This window comes from Delphinus delphis, chromosome 6, assembly GCF_949987515.2.
Source record: "Delphinus delphis chromosome 6, mDelDel1.2, whole genome shotgun sequence".
NCBI lineage: Eukaryota > Metazoa > Chordata > Mammalia > Artiodactyla > Delphinidae > Delphinus > Delphinus delphis.
The window spans coordinates 34826025-34846796 of record NC_082688.1 but is presented as its reverse complement, the minus strand read 5'-3'; the positions used below and the strand labels follow the sequence as shown (position 1 = coordinate 34846796).

General features: G+C 52.1%; 1 protein-coding gene across 3 annotated transcripts in view; it reads right to left on the bottom strand.

Moving 5' to 3' along the window:
• Positions 1–20772, bottom strand: part of SHB (SH2 domain containing adaptor protein B) — a 137425-nt gene that overhangs the window by 55221 nt on the left and 61432 nt on the right. For 2 of the 3 annotated variants that reach the window (XM_060014482.1, XM_060014483.1), the window contains exons 3-4: positions 20446–20530; positions 14198–14241 (exon numbers count right to left, since the gene is read on the bottom strand). The exons of the other annotated variant lie outside the window; for it this stretch is intronic. In XM_060014482.1, the coding sequence (XP_059870465.1) occupies positions 14198–14241; positions 20446–20530 (129 nt within the window). The remainder of the gene's footprint in view (positions 1–14197; positions 14242–20445; positions 20531–20772) is intronic. 3 annotated transcript variants of the gene reach the window in all.

The following is a 20772-nucleotide window of genomic DNA, read 5'->3' as shown; positions in this document are numbered from 1 at the left end:
AGTGAAATACAAGACTGTTTATGTGTTGAGCAAACCATATAATGTGGGCTTTCTAAACAAGTCCTGGGCAATGTGAACAATGCCCCAGAGGAATTCTACTCCTTGCTTAGGAATTGCTGAACACCGTCATCACACACTTTGCCCATAATATCTAAACTCTGATGACAGCAATGTTGTAAGTACAGATACACATGAATAAAGGACAGAAAACCTGATACAGGAAGATAAACAGCTACTGTGTATAGAGGGAGGAATTATTGCATAGTAATTTTTCAAAGTTGTTTTAAATAATGAATAAGTATGTTAGTAAAGAAAAAATGTAGTTAAGAGTGGATCACATGAAAGTAAATATGATGTTAAGTTGGGTTTATAGGAGCTGCGTGTTTCGGAAGCAGCTGCCTTTGCCTGAGAAAACACCCATTTAAAGGAACATCTCCTCTCCCAGGAGACGTTTGCCAAGAGCCCCAGGAAGTCAAGGGCAGTTGCGCCAGGGCAGCTCACCAGACATCACTGTCCCCTGCCTAATGACCAGGTCCGTCCTCCTTATTACCCAAACCGATCTGGGACGGTCCGTCCTCCTTATTACCCAAACCGATCTGGGACGGTCCAGAGACTGACCTAATAGGGGAGCTGGTAACTGTATGTTTTAAGTCACAAGTTATCTCGACATCACCATCTATAAATTCATGGAAAATGACCTTTAATATTGGGTGGCAGGCTGTGATGTTACGCCTCTTAGGCAGGGAGCAGGAACATTAAATTGACAGGGTAGGGATTTCTGTCGGCTTCTGAAGTAGAAAGGTTTTCAAGTAGAACTATATATGGAGGAAAAAAAAAAATGAGAGCACTTTGTTTTAGAATCGGAGAATGTTGGAACTGGAAGGGGCCCTGGGCGTATTCACCAAGGGCACAGAGCCAGGAGGGTGAGGCTGGTGTACTGACCAAGGGCCGTGGCCCTGAGAGGCAAGGAGAGCCGAGGGGATCATCTGAGTGAGGGGCCCAGGACAGAGCTTGGTGCAAACCAGGGGCCTCCTGAGTGGCTCTAAGTGTTTCGAGTTCCCCCAGTCCACTGGCAACAAGCTACGCTTTGCTCTGGTGTTCACCAACTCCGTGCCTCCCCCTCACAGTTTTTTGTTTGTGTGTTTGTGTTTTGTTTATTTCCTTTGGCTGTCAGGAAGCTCAGGGTTCATTTTGATGCTTAGCCTCGATAGCTAGGTTAGCTTAGATATTGGGTAGAATCATTTTCACGTGCCCTTCCTTCTATTGTGGATCTTGATGTCTATTATAACAGCCTCATCATATACATTTCTTTTTATTATGCAGAGCCTCAGGTCAGTATTCTGAAAGCAGGAGGACACACATCTAATGAAAAAGACTAGAAGAAAAAAAAAACCTCTTCTTTACCTCTTTACCTTCCTTTCAGGAACAGAGAAAGGAGGGCAGGGCTTGGCCTCACCTCTGGGAAACAGGCCGAGGAAATCAACGTACTCGCTGGTGCACCCAGCCTTCTCTGGGAGCGCCAGCATCCACCTGTCCTCACACCCCGCTAGGCATCTACTGAATGCCCAGCACGAGAGGAGACGGAGATGAAGCAGACACAGTCCTGGTCTTCAGGGAGCCCTTGGGGAAAGAGGGCCAGAGCCCCCAACACAGACAGAGGAGGCTTAGCGTCCTCAACAGGGAGCAGATGTGACTCTACAACTCAGTTGAGGGAAATCTGGGAGCGCTTTAAAGAATTTAGACATGAGGGCGTGGCACGGTGGTATGGCAGGGAAGTTGGGTGTTTGATGAAGGAAGGACCGAAGCAGAGGCACAGGGGCTGGAAGCACGAGGTGTATGTGGGGAAGGTGGGCCGTCCAGGGGGCCCATTGAGAGGGGATGCTGAGGCAGCTGGAAGTGGTTCTGGACGGCCTTGAATGCCACGGGACAGCACCCCCAAGACTGTCTAAGGAGAGGTGCAGGCTGGAGAACCCCCAGGCAGGGTGGAGCTGGGCGGGGTGAGGCTGGCACAGACATGCAGGAGCCTAGCTGGAAATGACAGATGCCAGCCTGCAGGCCCCTCACCTCTAATCTTCCCAGCTGGTTTGTCTGGGAATCCACACCAGATCCCAAATGACAGGGTGGCAGAGCTCAGTAGAGATGTGTGGCCAAGGAGGCTTCCAGTCCCAGGCCCTGCCATCCCCTGTCAGCCCAAGAAACCTCTACTCAGCCGGTGGTGGGCCTGCCTGGCTGTGCCCTCAGGCCTCCATGGGCCAGGGCTGCATTATTAGGACAATGCAGCGCCACTGACTGGTGCTGCCCTGCACCCGCCACCTGGGAGGCAAAGCCCTGGGTCCAGGAAAGCGATAGGTTCAACAGCACAGTGTGGTGGCTGAAAACACTGATCCTACCAGACCGCTGGGGCCCGAATCCCGGCCCCAATGGGGGACCCAGAGCATGTTGCCCCAGTTTCCTCATCTCTGGAGCGGAGACAACAGTGTCCAGGATGTTATGAGGATCGAACGAATTCTTGTACGTTCAGTGTTTAGAACGGCGCCTGGTGCACAGAAGGCACTCCGGGAATGTTGACTTCATGTCAGTTACCACTACTGGGGCATCCTTGGAATACCATTCCAAGAGCCCTCCTCCTCTGAGATCACCCTTCATCCCCCAGAGCCACAGAAGGCCTGCTTATGAACTCTAACAGGCAACCCTGCGCTGGAGATGACAGGGTTTCACCATCCATCTATGAACCTTCCATTTCTGGATCCACAACTTCTGATTTTAGCTGCTGCTTTGGCAGCCTCTCGCCTCCACATGGGAGCTTTGCTCCAGATCAACTCTTGTGCGGAACACAAAACACACAGGGGAGGGCTCAGTGCCCAGGAGTCTAATGACTACATTTTACAGATGGAGAAACTGAGGCCTGGGGAAGGACGAGGCCCCAGGTCCTCTAACTCTTAGACCAGGGCTCTTCTTCCTACCTTTCCCAGATGCTTCCTCATGTCTCTTTTATCAGACTGTCTTGTTTGTAATCTTCTGGAGGCAGGGGCATCTACTTCAGTCAGGCCTGAGGTGTTAAAAAGCACACCCGGCATCACAGCCCAAGTGAGGAGTTCCACAGGAGGGGCGGGCAGCTGTTCCTAATTAGACACAGCCGAAATCCCGCCAAGTTCCGGGCACCACATCAAAGGGAAGGCAGGGGACGCTCTCCTCATCTAAACTGTTAAAACATCTGCTGGAGAAAGACCCTCCTCCTAATGAATGCCTGAATGCAGGGGGCCCCCGGAGGCTGAGGTGGCAGCATGGGGCAGCAGGGGTCCTCGGGGCGGACCCCGCCGGGCAGCAAGGGTAGGGCAGCTTGGAGACGGAGCCTGGACACAAACCCAACACAACACAGGCAGAGGCCCCACCCCCTCCTCCATCTAGTCTGGTTTCCGGAGCTGTCTAGAAGCCACGAGACTGACTAATTGGAGTTCTCTTACCATCTCTTTTCCAGACGTGCATAGAAACACCCTAGAAAAAGAGGGTGAGCTCTGTGGAGCAAGGGTGTGGAACAAGAACAATGGTCACGTCGGCGGGAGCCGTGCAGGCCTGTCACTGCCCGGTGGAACCTGCACCGCTTGCTCTTTTACGCTCAGCCCAAGGGCGAGGGGAAGGCCCAGGTCTGAGTCAGGGAGCCTGGTCTGATCCCTGCCCTTGGACATCTGTACAGGACGGGGTCTCCCCTGGAGGGCCCTGTTCTGTGGTCCCTGGGGGAGACAAGCCCACACCCCTGATGACACCGAATGTGCTTTGCTCACGATTTAAAAGGCCACATGGGCCTCTTCACAGAGCTCTCGGGAGCTGCCTGCAATTATGGCCAGGCCCTTCCGCCCTGCCCATCACTCTGCACTCTTCCAGTGACTGCCTTCACGTGCACAGGCCTCCAAGCGGCTGCAGGCCTGAGTTCTGTCGCCATCCCCTGCAGAGACTCACTGAGGCGAACTTGCCACTCCAGGATCCAGGCTGCTCCCAGGCTCAAGGCAGTGCATCAACGAGCATCCCTTTAGTGCAGCAACTTTCTCAGGAAGACAGCTCTCTGCTTCCATGTCAACGGAAGACCCACATTCACAGGCAATCAGGGAGCCTGCCTGCTTTTCTTTCTCAAACATCACTGAGCCCGTACTGGGTGCTAAGGCGGACCCCAGGCCAATGCTGAGCACTCACGTGGAGACAAGGCTCCCCCCACCCCCAGAGGAGCTGCGGTTTAGCAGGAGAACCGGGACACCAGCATCCCTAAGTGCTGAGCGAATAACAGTTACGAGTTACCAAATACCTGCCTGTGCCCGGCACTGTCCTGGGTGTTGGCTGCATGTCATTCCTTGTCCCCATGACACAGACAGGCAAGGGTGACTGGCAGCCTCAGAGCCTCCGCTGGGACCAACCCAGTTCTAAAGTGGTACAGACAGTGGCAGCTTGGAAGAGGCAGAAAGCAAAGGCAGTCCCAGGGATTTCAAAAAACCTTAGGGAGAAGGTGGCTTTTCAGAGGATCTCAAGTCCTAGTGCAAAGAGGCCCCTCAAGGGCCACAGAAGCCGAGGGACCTGCCTGGCATCACAGACAATGAATGGGGGGCCCAGGGTAGAATATACTCAAGGAAATAAGGAAGATTCAGACGGGTGAAGACAGGGCCCCAGGATAAAGGGCAACAGAGCCAAGTCGTGGACAGAGGAAAGCTTGAAGGATTGTGAGGTAAAACGAAAGACTGTGAGTTGTCCCGAGCCCGGCGCTACTGAGGAAGAGGAGATGGGGAGTGGCTAGAAAAGGAAACTGGGGCTGGGTTATGGAGGGCCCTGAATGCCAGGAGGAGGGGTAGGAAACTGCAAAATGTGGGCCAGCAGTCTCAATCAGGTTTGCGCTTTCAGAAAAAAAGCTTTTACAGAAGCTGGCAGGAAACACCAGGGCGTGGTGATCAACTGTGATGACCTGAAGGTCCAACCCTCCAAACAATTAGGTCTCTACCCTTTCAAATAGTGGAGAGAGGATGCCCGGGGTTCCTGAAAGAAAAACACACTCCAGCGAACAGTTCCCAAAAGTGGAAAAGAAAGCATTTCCACTGGGATACGAGGCAGAATCGGGGTGGCACCAGTACCCTCAGGTCAACCTCAAGAGGGGCAGGTGTCCTCTGACCCCCGTGCTGCAGACAGAGGCTGGGGCCCAGGGGGGACTGCCAGGGGCCTTGGCAAACAGAGCCAGAGACGGTCCAGCCTCGTGTCTTCCAAATATTGACAGACTGTACTTACAGAGAGGGCTAGCCACCCCTCTGATGCGATCTTCCAGTCTGCTAGGCACGGTGAGGTCTCAGCTTCCAGAGAGGCCTTGGGCCGCACTCTAATGTGATAAAGCCACGGGGGACAGGCTTTCATGCCAGACCACCTTGGCTACACCCCTCACTGAGCAGCATCGCCAGCCCTTTCTCACGGAACCTCCCAGAGCAAAGCCTTGGAGGATCCAAGACCACACCCAAGCCCCCTCCTCACCTGCCTGGTATGAAATCTGCAGCTCAGAGCGGTTCAGCCAAGGTCTAGGAGACTCACCTCTCAATAATACACTTGAAGAGTGCTGAGTGCCTACGGTGTACCAAGGTCTGTGCCAAGCGCAGTGCCTCCAAGTTCTCACTTAATTCTCACAACACTTCTATAAGGGGGTGCTGCTGGCATTACCACTTTAAAGACAGTCACACAGCAAGCCAGGGATGGAGGCAGCCTGACTCCAAAGCCCATGCTCTTAAACATGCAGCTGTCTATACCGCCTTTCCAACACTAGTTGGTGCTCCTTCCGCTTCACCAGGTCCAAAATAACATGAACATGTTCAGGTCAGCAGGGAATGCAAGCACTGGAAGAGCCGACTTGGTCGCCTAACTTGGTCCTAGCTTCACCGTGCTGAGTGACGCCAGGCAGGTTACTTCCTCCCTCTGGTCATCAGTTTGCTCATTAGTCAAGGCAACTCAGGTCATCTTGGGCTTTATCTGACCAGGACCACACATAGGTACCTATAGGAATCGTTAGGCAGTCTGGGAGGAAAGCAAAGGATGGTATCAGGAGGAAGAGAGCTGCCCATCAAAGAGGTATTTAAGCACATTCTAGATCTTTAGAGGGGTGGCCAATGCATGCTGCTGGTCCCAGGCTGGCTGGCTCTAAGCAAGTGATTACAAACTGGCATTGGGTGCAGGGTGCCAGCCTCCCAGGGCAGAGCCAGGGACTCCTTCCAGGCATGACCCTTCCCTCCATCTGTACCTAACAGCCCCCCTTGCCATGTGACAGGTTTGCAGTCAAACTGGTCAAACCCCACCCATACCCATCTGGTGGAGGCGGCAGCCCTGGGGCTGGTTGCAGGGTCACTGCCTCATGCTGAGGGGTGCTGCTGGCGTTGTGCCGCATGCCCAGCACAGCTGTCCGGGCGGAAGCGACTTGCTGAGATCTGGCAAGCTCTCTGCCCCAGGCTTCCTTGCTTTGGAACTGCTTCAAGAGAGGAACTAATCTCCTTGAGGACTTGTAGACAACCTCAGCCTGCTGGATGGTGATGACGAGGCTGCCGGCCTGGGACCAGCCTGGCCCTCCGCTCACTGGCTGTGTGACCCTGGTCAGCTGCCTGATCCGCTAGGGCTAAGATTCCTTCCAGGTGAGGCGGGAGGGGGTGAAGCAGATGGTCTCGGAGGCCTTTCTGGCTCCAGAGACCTCAGTCTGATCCTACAAAGAGTGGATGTTCACACAGGCTCCTTGTTCCAGTGTTGTAGCTCCAGCACACGAAGGAGGAGGGGACATACACAAGAGCACCCATCCTACAGTGCGCAGGGTCCCTGACCTTGGCATCCTAACCACCTTCCAGCAAACTCCTCCACAATTCAACCCCAATATGCAATGAGAACCCTCTACGAGGAGAAGCTCTATTCCAACACAAAGTTGTGTTTTCCTGCCTGTGATTAATTTTGTGGGTCAACTTGAACGGGCCACAGGGTTGCCCAGATACTTGGTCAAACATTATTCTGGATATTTCTGTGACGGTGTTTCTGAATGAGATTAACATTTAAATCCACAGACTGAGTAAAGCAGATGGCTCTCCCTAATGTGGTGGGCCTTGTCTAATCAGTTGAAGGACCAAATAGAACACAAAGGTTGACCCTCCTCCAATAAAGAGAATTCTTCCTGCCTGACAGCATTTGTACTGGGACATCAACTTTTTTTCTGCCTTCAGACTCAAACTGAAACACTGGCTCTGTCTGGGTCTCGACCCTGTTGGCTTTTGGACTAGAATTACACCAGCGCATCTCCTCGTTCTCAGGCCTTCAAACTTGGACTGGAACTACACCATTGGCTCTACTGGGTCTTTCTGACTCATCTTGGGACTTGCCAGCCTCCATAATCACACGAGCCAGTTTCTTATAATTAATCTCTCTTATTGGTTCTGTTTCTCTGGAGAACCCTAACTTATGCCTCCGTGAAGAATCCTTCCTCACATGCTTACCATGCATGGTCTTAGGATGGGCTGCTTGTCTGCTCCCCTTCTCAAACAGTTCCTGAAAAGACTGTGTTATCAACACAGAAGCCAGGTCTATAAGAAAACCTCTTTATTACAATGCAGAGGGGACCTGCCACTTTTCCTGACCCTGAAGAACTAGGGACGCAGCCAAGCCTCAGCTCTCTTAGAGGAACCTGCAATTCCACCCTCAGGAGACCTCACGGTAGCAAAGCCACTGCAAGAGTGGGGATCTCAGTGGGGATCCCTACTTGGCCCAGGAGTGACCACCTGCCAAGAGCCAATCCAAACTTAACAAGACAGACCAACAGCAAGACTCCCTCATTCTAGATAGAACTTTCTGGCCCACAAAGTTTGTGTGATTTGGTTTTTATAACCATCTGGTTATAGACAGATCCTAATGGTCAGAGCCAACAACCCCATTTAATAGGGCAAACAGGAAACCCAGAATCAAAGGGACTTGCCGAAGTCAGAGTGAGAAATCCACACGATTCCTACTCTACCGGTCTTTCCGACTGTACTATTACATCTTGTATTTCTTGGTGTCGCAGCACAAAAAACCCGATGGAGTGTTTTTGTTTGGTCTGAAAGAAGGGTGGGGAAAGGGAAGGTGTGTGTGAGGTGCTATACACAAGAATTAGGAACCCGAAAGCTACCACTGTTCGGAACTGCTTTCAAGCGGCTCTTTCCTGTCAACAGCTATCACAGATGACACCATCCATACGACCATCTCAAGAATTTTTGGAAGGAAACATCTGGATAATGAATGTTTTTATGCTGAGAAACACAAGAACAGCCCCTCTTGGGGCCCTAAAAAGGTGTCCTGAAGAGACTCCACACTGTGTGAAAGGTACCATCAATGCCTGGAACATGAGAGCAGAGGCGCCATGAGATGCTGAGTGGAGATGGCCTTCTCACCACTGGTGGCCTTTCCCAACCAGCTACCCTCTAGGAGCCCCAGAACCCCAAGTCCGAGTTTCTGTTTGGGTTGGGACCCCATGTATCGAACCCCCAGTGTGTTAAGAGGTGGTACAGTGGCTCAAAGATGAATCTGACACTGTCACTAACACCTCCCTTCAAGAAGCTAGGATGGTACTTACCACCCCTGCACACCCTCAATGTTAGTGGTGAGGGTGCCTCAGCCCAGGGACCCTGAGACTCTACCATGGTTCTAGCCACCTACACACTCAGCTCCCACCCCACTCCAGCTTCTGAGGGCCGAGTTCAAGTCCAATCCATCTTGACACATCCCCTGCGAGTCCTAACGTAAGCAGTCTTTTGCAAATTCAGAATTTAGCACAGGAAAAAATATTTTTAAAACATTTGTCTACCTTAGGAAGGGAGCCAAACTCACCGACTGGTGGAGGGAGTATAAACTGGAAATGGCCTTTCCAGGGATCAAATTGGTGAATCTAACAAAAATTAAATACCCTAAGGCCTGAAGTTCCACTTCTGGAAATCAATTCTACAGAAATACCCAGACCCACAAGCAGAAATAAATATACACAGATGTTTGCTGCAGAATGTAAGAATGAAAAACTTGAAACAAGTTAAAAGTCTATGAATAGGGGAATGACTGAATACACTGTGTTACAGTCACATTATAGAACCACTCACAAGGACTAATGACCTTGGACAAGATCTGTGATGCAGAACGATGTCTAGTAGGATAGCATTTATGTAGGAAAAAAAATGCTGGTAGTATGTAGAGATGTGTATTTTTGTAAGATAATGGGAAAAGGGCTAAAGGAATATAAAACAAATTGTTAATGACGATTCTTGTTTCTGGAAGAGAGAGTTCATTTTTTAATTTCCTATATGCCTGTATGTTTTCTTACCCAGAGCACATGGTTTTTTAATGGAATAATTAAAAAAATATTTTTAAAGGAAGTTTCACGTGCAGACGTGGCACATGAAACTATCCTCTTTATTATTATTATTGTTCGTGACAGCACTTGTTGAGGGTCTACTTTGAACGAGGCATGGTGCCAACAGCTTTATATTAACTGCAGGACAGATGGGGAAACTGAGGCTGCAACAGGAAGAGTAGGTGAGTGAGGTCGTGGGGCAGAGCTGGGATTGGCCACATCTGCCTTCATCAGAGCCCGTGCACACTGTCCTTCTTGTTCCCTGTTGCTTTCAGGAAGCACCATGGCTGTGGAATTCTCTCATCTTCTACTTAACATTCCTGTGGAACAGGCTTCCGATCAACAGCTTCTGCTTTTGTGACTGTTTTTAAACAATTACCGTTTCATATCATGTTTACGCATTTGAAGTTTAGGAAATAGAGTTTCGAGGAGACCATGTTTTGGTTTTTAACTCTAAGATGTACATATTAATTATAACACAGCCACCAAACATGTCCCTGGTCATCCGTGGAGGCACTCCATGCTTAGAGACACGTTGAAGAACTGTAGTTACAAGTCTCGGCACCACAAACAACTAAAGCTTCCCTAAAACACAGCTACGAGGACAGGCCTGATCCCTGAAAGCATTTGGGACCCATGGTTTCACTGCAAAGGACCCCACCCTCCCAGGGGCTTGTTATCCTTTCCTCTAACTGACAAGTCGAGGTAATTCCCATCAACCAACACTGATCAGCAAGCTATGAACCAAAATCAACTTGAGATGTGTGATAGCAAACAGGCTGCCCTTTTTGGGGGGTGGGTGCTCAGGGAAGCAGGTCTAGACCTTCAGGCCCAGTTGCAAGAGAGGCTGCCTCCTGAAAGGTGACTCCTTGCCGAGGGCATCAGAAGGGATTACAAGCAGCTTGACAAGTTCTTATCCAGCCGGAGTGAGACAGGATTCTGGCTCCAGCACAAGGAAGGTGCTTCGGGAAATGGAGTGAGATCCTGACCCTGGAAATCCGTACGGCAAATGGGTGAGGGAGGAGGTCTGGACGTGGCAACCTGCTTCACTAGTTCGTTCTTTCACTTGCTCTTCCCTACGGAGCTCCCGTGTTGCTGGTTTATGGGGAAATGCTGGTCAGTCAAGCCTGGTCCTTGCCTTAGAGAAGCTCGCAGCCTAAAATACAGTCTTCTCTGGGGCTACGTGATTATGTGTGTCATCTGCTTAAGTACCACCAGGCTAAAAGGATCACACTCTAGTGGAGAGGCAATAGGGAGCCATCAAAGGCTTCTGAGGAGGCCAAGGGGTGAGCAGGGCTCCGGGTCTGCCCCACCTCACCTTATCCTGTGCCGGGGGCTGGGCTAGTCAGGTACCTGGGGGTCTGTTTCCTCAAGTTTTAGACTGCATTCTCACTGCTGCCTTGCCACCACATGCAGGGTGGCATAAATGAACTAAATGATGACAACATATTATATCAACCGTGGGTCCTATTTCAAGTGTTACCTGTGGGGTGCCCGTGAGCCAGAATCAAATGCTACGGGTGCCAGAGATGGAAATAGGGTCTGGGGAGCACCAGAGTATGTGTGTGTGTACCTGCACGTACAAACATACATGCATACACGTGTATGAACACACACATGTATGTACATACACATGCACAGTCACATGCTCACACGCTAGGCCCTCTAGCAGTCTAGCCCCTCAGAGTCCCTCACGCTACCCTGGTCAGTAGGTTTTTCTCTGCAGAGGTGGGATGGGGGTGGAGTGCAGGGGTCAAAAGCATTTCTTATTAGGGGCACACAGGGTGAGTGATCGGTGAAGAGACTTTAATAAAATGACAAGTAGCAGCCCATGTGACAAGAGATACTCAAGGCCTGCTGAAGCCTCTTCCTCTTCCTTTTCCCTGGAACAAAATGAGATTTAGAACCTGCCTTTGGATTAAGTCTTAGGACGCAGTGAATGAGAACTGGGGCGGGGGGGCAGGGAGGGAAAGAAAACCTATTTGAGTGTGTATTAAATTTGAAGAAAAAAGAAATCACAGGAAGAAAAACGAACCAAGCTAAAAATAAGGCGGCTCCAATATTACTGCTAGACAGAAAATATAACCCCTGCTAAGCAGGGAAGCCAAACTGGTATGAAAGAGAAAATATAAAGTTCCCACCTAAAAATAACTGGAGGACTAACATGGACTCACCGTTGAGAAATACGGAATTTCTGAAATGAGCCTGAGACTGCAGTCTCACTTGGTAGGGAGGGGTTGCCGCAGTCTGGAATTTAAAGTTCTCTTCCAACTATGAAGCTGGCAATAGAGGACAGAGATCAACTCAAGAGCATTCCTATCTGTTGGTTCAAAGAGCTGCAGAAAATTCAGACAAGCCAAGACCTGGCACGCAATGGGCAGAGCTCGGGCTGTGGGTCAGGAGCCTGGCTGCGCTCACGGCCAGCAGACCCTGGGCTCCTTGCACCTTCCACATTTGTAAAGTGACTAAACGTTAGGCTGACGATTGATCTCAGTTGCTCGTTTATTTACTATATCACCCCTTTTCATACTGTTCCTTCCTTTCCACATTTTACATTTATATATGGTTGTAGCAACCCAGTAGCACAGAAAGTGTCCATGGGATCTGGATTTGACTCTCAGATCCAAGCCACTTCCAAGCTGGGTGCCCTGGAGAGTCTTCCAACCTCTCTGGGCCTCCAACTCCTCAATGGCCAAATGATGTCACTTGACCCAATAAGTAACAAGGGCAGAGTGCTGTGCGTGAAAACAGTATTGTCTTCTGTCCCCGCTCCCCGCCCCCCCGCACTCCAGCATGTTTCAAACCTTGACTGTCTTGGAATAAGTGCAAATATAATTCAAATGATTAGCCTCTCACTTCCCCCAGTAATGTAATGCTTTAATCCCAGGTACCAAACGTGTTGGCAGCTCTAGTAGACTGACTGGTGTGTACATTTCGGAACCAGACTCGGTAGTCTTAGGTTCAAGACCTGGCTCTGCCATTTACCAGCTCACACCCTTTGGGGGTCAACTTGCCCCAGGAGAGCCTCAGCATCCTCTGCTGTGGAGTGGGGAGAATACTAATACCAACTGCATGAGGCTGTTATAAAATAAAACCAGACAAAGGATGTAAAAACAGCCTTGTAAACCATAAAACCCTGTGCAGACGTTACAGATTAGAGCAACATATACATACACGTGCACAGATACACACAGCCTTATTTCTAGCTGACATCTGGTATAAATGACTCGCCATTCCATCGGTTTATGTTCACAAGGAGAAGACGTCCCATTTCATTTTTCTTTTGTAATTTCAGTCATGTACTAGGTCTTTCACTGACGCTGAACAAACAGAATCAACTTCTACCTCACTATCAATATTTTCCATATTTATCCCCCAAAGGAAGAACCCTGCAATGTGTGACAAGGTTCTGAAAAGACATGATCTGATTCCAGGGTTTAGAAACATGACATTTTTTTTTTGCGTGGTACCTACCACCGAATAATTTGGAAACACTGTGGGAAAAGGAGTGCTTTTATGCTATATAGAAAGCCCCCAGTAACTGGAACCAAAGTTTTCTTCCTGAGCATTTCATTAAGTGTATCATCTGCTCGCGTTTGGCACTTTTCCACTAGCTGGGAACCTACAAAAACTGATGTGGTATGACAGCTGAGTTGGTGCTGCCAGACAAGCTTCCTTGCTGGCTCGGAAACGGGGGTTGAGGCACTGAGAGGGGAAGGAGTCGGGGGGTGGAGGGTGGGGGTGGCAGCTGTCACGTTACAGCTGCCGCCACGCAGACACACACGCACTTCAGATTTCACTCACGTCTCCCTGGAAGGAGGCACCGGCCACTGGCCAAATGACCGCCAGGGCTCCCCACTCCATCCTGGCGAGACAAAGAGGCCATTCCTCGCCAGGGACGTCCGTCCCCCGGAGGCATTTCTCAACCTGTGTTCAGGGCAAGCTCTCCTCTGGTGTTTAAACCTGTTGGCCTCTGGGCCCGGTACGCCCATCACTGCCTCGGAGAAGGCTCTGCTGCTCTGAGTCTTCCTGCCAACTCAGTGGGCTGACCACTGTGTCCTTCAGCAGCCGCTGGCCACTGGTTGCCAGTCTGTAAAAATGCTCCCCCGCAGGCACTGGTCACGGTGTGTTCCAAGCCTGAGGGAGAACAGGGGTCCTGCTGAGGAGGCTTCTGTCACCCAAGTTCCATAAAAACCTCATTCATCCTCACTCGGAGAAAGCCTCCCTCCTCCTGACCTGCTTCCCTCACTGACCATGCTGAGGACATTAATAGTGGGAGTGACACTGTAGGCGGCAGGGAAGTGGGAACAGAGAGAAGAGGGGTGCTCAAAATGTTCTCATCTGCTCTGTAGAGAAGGTCACTGCTGTAGGACCCTTAACTGCACTCCCTCACATTTGCCAGAAGGAACGGCTCAGGAGCAATTACTCTAAGAGCCAAATCAGCTTAGGCAGATGTCTTTCAACATCCAATTGGTTCACGTCCAACAATTCTCTACAATAGGTCAAATCATTCTGTTTCCTGGGGGTTTAATTTGCAACTAATTCCTCTTACAGGGTTCACCAGGAAGCTCCTGCTGTTTAAAATGAGATGTGCTGGGGTGCTTTATGGAGATTTTTCTATGTGGTGGACAACCTGAAATGGCTGTTTTGAAAAATCCCTGAGCTGGAGTGACTGCAGCCATTCTGTGCGCCTGCAGCCAGCCATGGTCTGTAGGTGGGAGAAGACACAGAATGGGCCACCTGTCCGCAGGCTTGATTGTGTGTCTCAATTTTCAGGAGGATCTGAAGCCCACCTCTGCCCTCACGCCCCAGAAGAGCTCCCCAGGTTCTCACCTGCATGACAGCCTTCGAGCTCAGATGGGCCTCCCAGGCGAAGCCTGCTCAGGAGGGAGAAGCAGCACGTCAGAAGAACAGACCTGCAGCCTAGCCAACCCTGGACGGAGGGTCCCTAACCCAAGCCCATGGCCTGGGTGTGTGCAGGAGCTGTGATTACATGCATAGGTAACCAGATGGCAGAAGCCTGCTTTAAGGACTTAAATAGTGCAGCAGTTCTTTAAAAATATTTGGTAGGTCAGCTAATACTTAGGCGAGAGTCTAAAACGCTCATTTCTACAACACCAGGCTGGCTCCCCATCCCCTGAATGCTGGATACATTCAGAATCACAAAGTCAGCACGTCCACTCTGCGCCAGGCCCTGGGCCAAGGTCACCGCCTGCTCCCCATATCATGCTCCCCACCAGCACTGACCTCTCCTTTCAGCTCCCCAAGCCCTTCCAGACAAGGCTCAGAGCTCACCTCCTTCAAGCGCTACTCCTGACCGCCCTCGGGAGGCATTTTGCCCCTCTGCTGCCCACTCTAGCACTGAAGAGCTATCCTATTCATATGTTAGTTAAGCACTCAAGGCCTCAAGACATTTTTTTCCAGTACTGGCTTTAACTTCCACTTGACTCAACCCAACTCCTTATCCTAGACTAATTTTCCAATTCAACCTCGGTTCTAGAGTAGAGGCTCAATGGGATCAATGTGTGCACCCAAATGGCCCAGTGCCCACCTGGTACCAGCAGGGGGGTCTCAGCAAGCTGGATTTGATTCAGGGGATGTGGGTGAGGGGCGGGTTACAGTTCAGTAACTCCCAGCGGTCCCTACGGTAAAGCCCCAACCCTTCCAGGGGCTCGGAAAACCCTCTGTCAACTGGCCATCAAACACCCCGCAGTTGCACAACTCCTCACGTGCCCTCCACAAGCCTTGAAACTGCAGCCACACCGGCCACTTGGGGCTGCTCTCTTCACTCTGGGCATGGCACTGGCCGTCTCTCCCCCTCCCCAACAGAACACCCACTTCTGAGCTTCCTCAGGACCCCGCTAAGCACCCGTGAAACCGCTGGTGGGTCCCCTCCTCCCAGCTTGCTCGTCTGTCAAGACTTGGGTCAAGCTTCAGCTCTTGGGAAGTCTCTCCTGCCTCATTTTCCCTTGGAACCCAAGTGATTGTGCCATCTTGGTGTGGACTGCCACCCCACAAAGTGAAGTCCAAGACACTTTGCTGCCTCACCTGGATCCACGGCTGCCTCCCAGGGTCTCACTTATGTCAGTGCCACGGCATGGGGCTGCAAAATGACCGGTGAATGGACAAAATGCTCCTAAAGTCCTGCCAGCCTGCCCCCACCCCAGCCATCTCTTTGTGGCTGACCTGACACCACCCTCCTCTCGCCTCCCTAAGGCCCACCGCGCCTCGGCCCATGCCTGCCTGGAGTCCTGTGCCTTCCACACAGGAAAGAGAGATGGACACTGAGGCCCTGCTCCTCTAGCCCAGGGCTGATGGTCAGGGTGTCTAGGGTGGACAGGAGCTTCTCACTGTGTGACAAGGGCAAGTGGGAGAATGGAAAACAGGGCTGTGGACACCTGAGGTCGGGCAGGACCCCACTGAAGGACAGAGGGCCCTGAAATGGGGGTGGGGACAACAGGAGCCATGTTTCCTCCTGGCTCCTGGTTCCCACGGGGTATAACAAAGCTGACAGAGCTGGGAGGCAGGCAAGCCGTGTGACGGGCACTTGCTGCATCTTGCTGGGGCAGAGCTTCTTTCCCTTGTAAAGTGACACCCCGCTCACCTCCCTGTTCCTGTTGCTCTGAGATCTCAGAGATACGATTCCAAGGCACCAGTGACCAGCAGCCGGCAGCTCACTGGCAGGGGCGAATCACTAGGGCCGGGGTCAGACCAGACTGTTACCCCGCTGGCCTGGACTCCCCGACCACAAACAGCTCCATAAACTGTAAACTTCCCCGAACCACAGACACTCCAGAGACCCGCGACATCTCCCACCAGGGTGAGGCCAACTGTCTCTGCATTGCCTGTTTTCACATTCAGGAGAGCATGTGCTCTGACAGCCTCAAAATCATTATTTGTGTGTGAGTGCTCATTTTTCAGGGACAAACAGGAGATCCAACATCCCAACTGATTATTACGTTTGCAGCCATTAAACCAACTTCAAAGGCAAGGCTCAGACGCATGTGGAGGAAAGGCCTGTTTTCATCCCGTTTCAACAAGCTCTTCCCAAGCGCCGGGCACCATGCTAGACTCTGGGGAATGACTCAGGCCCTGTCCAGGCTGCTGGAGGAGAGAGAGGCTCACTCAGAACTCAGAAACAGGAACAGGAAAAGAGGAATGAGAAGCATTATGTGAGTCCTGTGGGAGCAAGGAGCTTGGGGAAGGCTCCTGGGAGAAGGAGGTTATGGTGAGAACTGACACAGGAGAGCAGGGAGGTGTTGCAGGTGTTGCCTGGGGACTCTAGCATGATTTGCCCTCCAAAGTCTCTGGGGGCTCCCCTCATCAGAGCCCTATAATGTGCAAGATACCCTGGTCCAGAATGGCTTTGCCTGCAACACGGAGCCCCAGAGCATCAGGGGTTGAGGGAGCTCCCAAAATGAACCATAGAAACTGCCCTGTGTGTGTGGAAGCCCGGCTTATGGTCAGGTATTGGGCTCCAGTCCTGGTTTCTTGTGTGATTTCAGGAAAGTGCCTTAACCTCTCTGAGCCTTCATCTCCCCAGCTACATAATGGGGATAACACCATGTGCCCTGTCTACCTCCCCAGGGTGGTTGAGAATCGAGGAGCATGGATGTGTTCAGGACATCAACACAAACACAACAGCTATTGTTACGTGGTTTTCTACTATTCTTTTTTTAAGCATCGGGAAAAAGGTGTGTTCTTTTCTTCTAGTGTTGAAGATCAAGGCCACGCAGAGGTAAGCGGGCATTCTTTTTCAGCAGCCAGCAAGAAAGCACTTGTATGGCTTCCACCTGGCTGGCCCCTTTCTCTGGGAAAAGAAGCCGGGGGTCCTTGGTAGGTGACTCTGAATGGGCCTTTCATAATTTTGAAATCTCAAGTGCATGTGTGCTGTTTATGTCAGTACTTATAAAGGGAGATGGAACCACCCTTGTCAGGAGAGGAGATAATCGGCCAGCACGTCTCCCTGGCAGAGGCACTGTCGTGTAATAAAAGATGATAATTATAGCTCCGCGTCTAGCGTCAAACCCAGGGCTCTTTCCAGACACGACTGTGCCTCCCCTCACCCTGTATGTGAAAACACACGGGCTCTCTGTGGATGGGGAGGCCCTGGGCAGCCCTGTCCTTTAGCTTTGGGTGGCTCCTGTAGGCCCAGCCCTTTGGACGGTTTGACCTGGAAGCCTCATCCAGGAGAGCTGGGTCCTCTGCAGTCCCGCCTCACTGCAGGATGAGACCAGGTGTGGCCGGGGGACACGGGGCTGACAGGCAGCCCCTGACGTGAGAGCAGGAAGGAGGGCCGGCTGGCTCCGGAGGGAACCCAGGTTGGTGCCCCTGGAGGCCACGCACTCGCCGGCACGCAGAGCTCTCTCCCCCAGCATCCGTCAACGAGTCTGAATGCTGACTTGCGCACACAGCAGTTCACCCACACTTCCCCGCTGAGGCCTCTGTAGATAAGAGGTGAGCTCTGAAGGGCAGGAGTGGCTGTGACTGTTTTTAACTCCCATGACCTGTCCTGTAGGATGTAGCTCAGAGCACAGGCTCCAGTCAATGAAGGAAAGGGGCAGGGACAGGGCCTGATGTGATACAGCAAGTGAACACGGGACCTGGCACCCTGAGACTTGAGCGCACGTGCTGGCCCTGCTGCTGGGTGACTCTGTGCGGGCTGCCTCTACTCCCTAGTTTGCAGTTTCTCTGTCTCAACAACGAGAATAACTGGGCTGCCTCCAGGGTCATTCTGAAGATGAAATGAGATAATGTCTAAAAAAGCACTTTATAATCAGTAAAAGGAAAAGTAAATATAAACTTTTATGACAATCACTCCATGTGTATAACTGATAGCCAAGGTCCTGGAAGAAAATGAGAGAAAGGCCAACTAATCTGACAATATTAATTAGAAATATTCCAAAGACCCACAGATTTCCTGAAACAAAGATGTTTTCCTTGTAGGCTCTTGAGTCCCAGAGAAGGAAGAGACATCACTGCCTGCAGACGGGGCCCCAGAGGCGGAGTGAAGGACTGACTTAGATGGGGCTCCAGCAGAGGAAGGCAGGGGTGGGGGGCGAGAAGTTTCATTCTCCCCCAGGACTGGACAGAGGCAACACCTCCCACGGGTGCCGGCCACTGCAAAGGCTGAGGGGATGCACGAAGGAGGGAAGATGGGTCATTTATGGTAAGGAACTCCCCAGAAACAAGGGGACACCGGCTTCACGAGGCCTTGGATCACTTACCAAACAACACTGTGGGGACTGGAAGGAGCCCAGGACTGGGACCTCATCTATCCACCACTCAGTGGCAGCCCTACCCCACCCCGAAGGCTTTCTGTTTCTTCACCTGTAAAACGAGGGAGGACCAGACAGTCCCTAAGTCTAGCACAGCTCTAAAACCCTCACTCTAGGAAGGATGATTTCCAGAGAGGGGAAAGGTTTTAACACCCGAGTTCAAGTTTTTCAAACAGCACCACACACAGTTCAGGTCAAAAGCAGCTAAAAACTGACGGCAGATTTCAGATGAAGCACTACTTCCTGCGGACTCCAGGACTGGCACCAAATCCCTGGGAAGCTGTGAAGCCTGAAGGTTTCATGAAACCAAAGGCGATTCCTCGGTCTCAGCCCAGGAGATTCCGCCCTTCTCCTGCGAATGTTCAGGACTGAGGCAGGGCGTGGGGCAGGGGCCCAAAGGGCCACCTGGAGCTTTTCATTAGCACTGGGATCCTTGGGATTTACAGCACATCTTGGTCCAGATGAAAATTAGTTTCAAGTCTAGGGGTCAAACAGGCTGAGGGTATTAATAACAAACAAACCCTACCTCCTACTTTCTGGGTGTGAATTATCAAAATAATGAAAACATTGCCGAATTTTCTCTGAGGCTCAATTCAACAAGGTTCCTTTGCATGAAAGCCTAGGCTGAGTGGGGGTGGGGTGAGGAGGACTGAGCAGAGGTGGGCGAGCCAGCAGCCTAGGTGACTGCCCTGGGTGGGTGCTTTTCACAATTCTGAGGCCTCCTCAGCAAAACACTGGGGCCTCCTTGGGGTCTGTCGGGACAGTCCTGCAGCTCCTCCCAGGCCTCCCTGGCACATGGGGCTGGGCCTCGCCCCTCACCGCCTCTGCTCCCACCACCCTTCCCAGCCCGGTCACCAGGTGGAGGAGTCTGTTCTAACCCACGCCCCACCAACCCAAGCAGACCAGTCTGTGCCCTCTCCCACAGCCCCCAGGTACTCACTTCTATGCCCACACCTCCTCAACCACTGATGCAGGTCTACAGCACGTGCCACCTCCCACTGGAATGGCCTTCCAGGGGGCAGGCCCAGGTGTGCTCCAAACGCCCAGCCCAACTGGGGCTTAACAGATGCTGGACAAAGCCCCCTCCTCAGCTTCACCTGGAAGGGCGGTGCTGCCCCTCCTCTATCTCACCTGCTCTGGCACCACACTCCCCACACTCCAACCACCCCAGGAGAAGCAGGGCCCAGCATTAACTCTTTCCCTCGCAGACTCCAAGGAAGCAGCTCTAAGCTAGCGAATGGGAATAAGGCCCTAGAAGAGGCCAAGGAAGGTGGGGGTGGAGTGGGCAGAGGGGCGCTGTCGCCCACAGGCTGTTTGCAGTTCTGCTGAGTTGTGAAGTTGCTGTTGGAGCGACACCCGCCCCCCTTCAGGTTTCTGCTTTTTGTCCCTGAGGAGGGTGGGAGCTGGCGCCCATCGATCCATCCAGTCTGACCCTACAGCTGCTGTCCCTGTCTCCACCATCCTCAGCCCAGGGTCCTTCCCCTACCCCACTGACCACCTGACCTGCCCCTGCCTGGCCTTGGGAACACAGTTCCCAGGATGCCAGAAATCCTCTTCATGGCCCCTGGCAGTTGCTCCAGCTTCCTCACCAGTAAAATGGAAACAGGGAGCTCTGCAGGGCAGGGTTCCTGACTGGCTGCTGATTTTGAAAGAGGCTGGTTGGTGGGGATGGAAGGGCTTCGAGGGAAGGCGACCCTGAGCTGGCAGGCTGAGCTGGGGTTGGAAGGGAAGGAAGAGCGTGAGCAAAGGCACCGAGTTGGAACCCAGTGAAGAAGAGACGGACAGGAGCAGACTCTCCCCTACCTGGCACTGTGCCGGGCCTGCTGGCTGGGAAGATCAGCTGGGTCAGGCCAGAGGTGTCCCAGCTTCGGCAGGCGGGATGCTGGTGCTGAGGAAAGGCATGAGGAAGGCTGGTCATGTGAGGGAGACGAGGGCTCAGACGCTTGGGCACCCAGCTGGCGGGGGGGAGGGGCAGCTGGTGACACCAAGGGCCAAGGGAGGGTGACAAGGACAGCGCAGACTTGAAAGGACGCCCAATCTGGGGCGCTCTGTGGTTGGGGCTCATAGGGACACGAGTGTACATGCCAGTCCCCGCATGGAGACCTGAGGCCTGGTGATGGGAGTGAACCT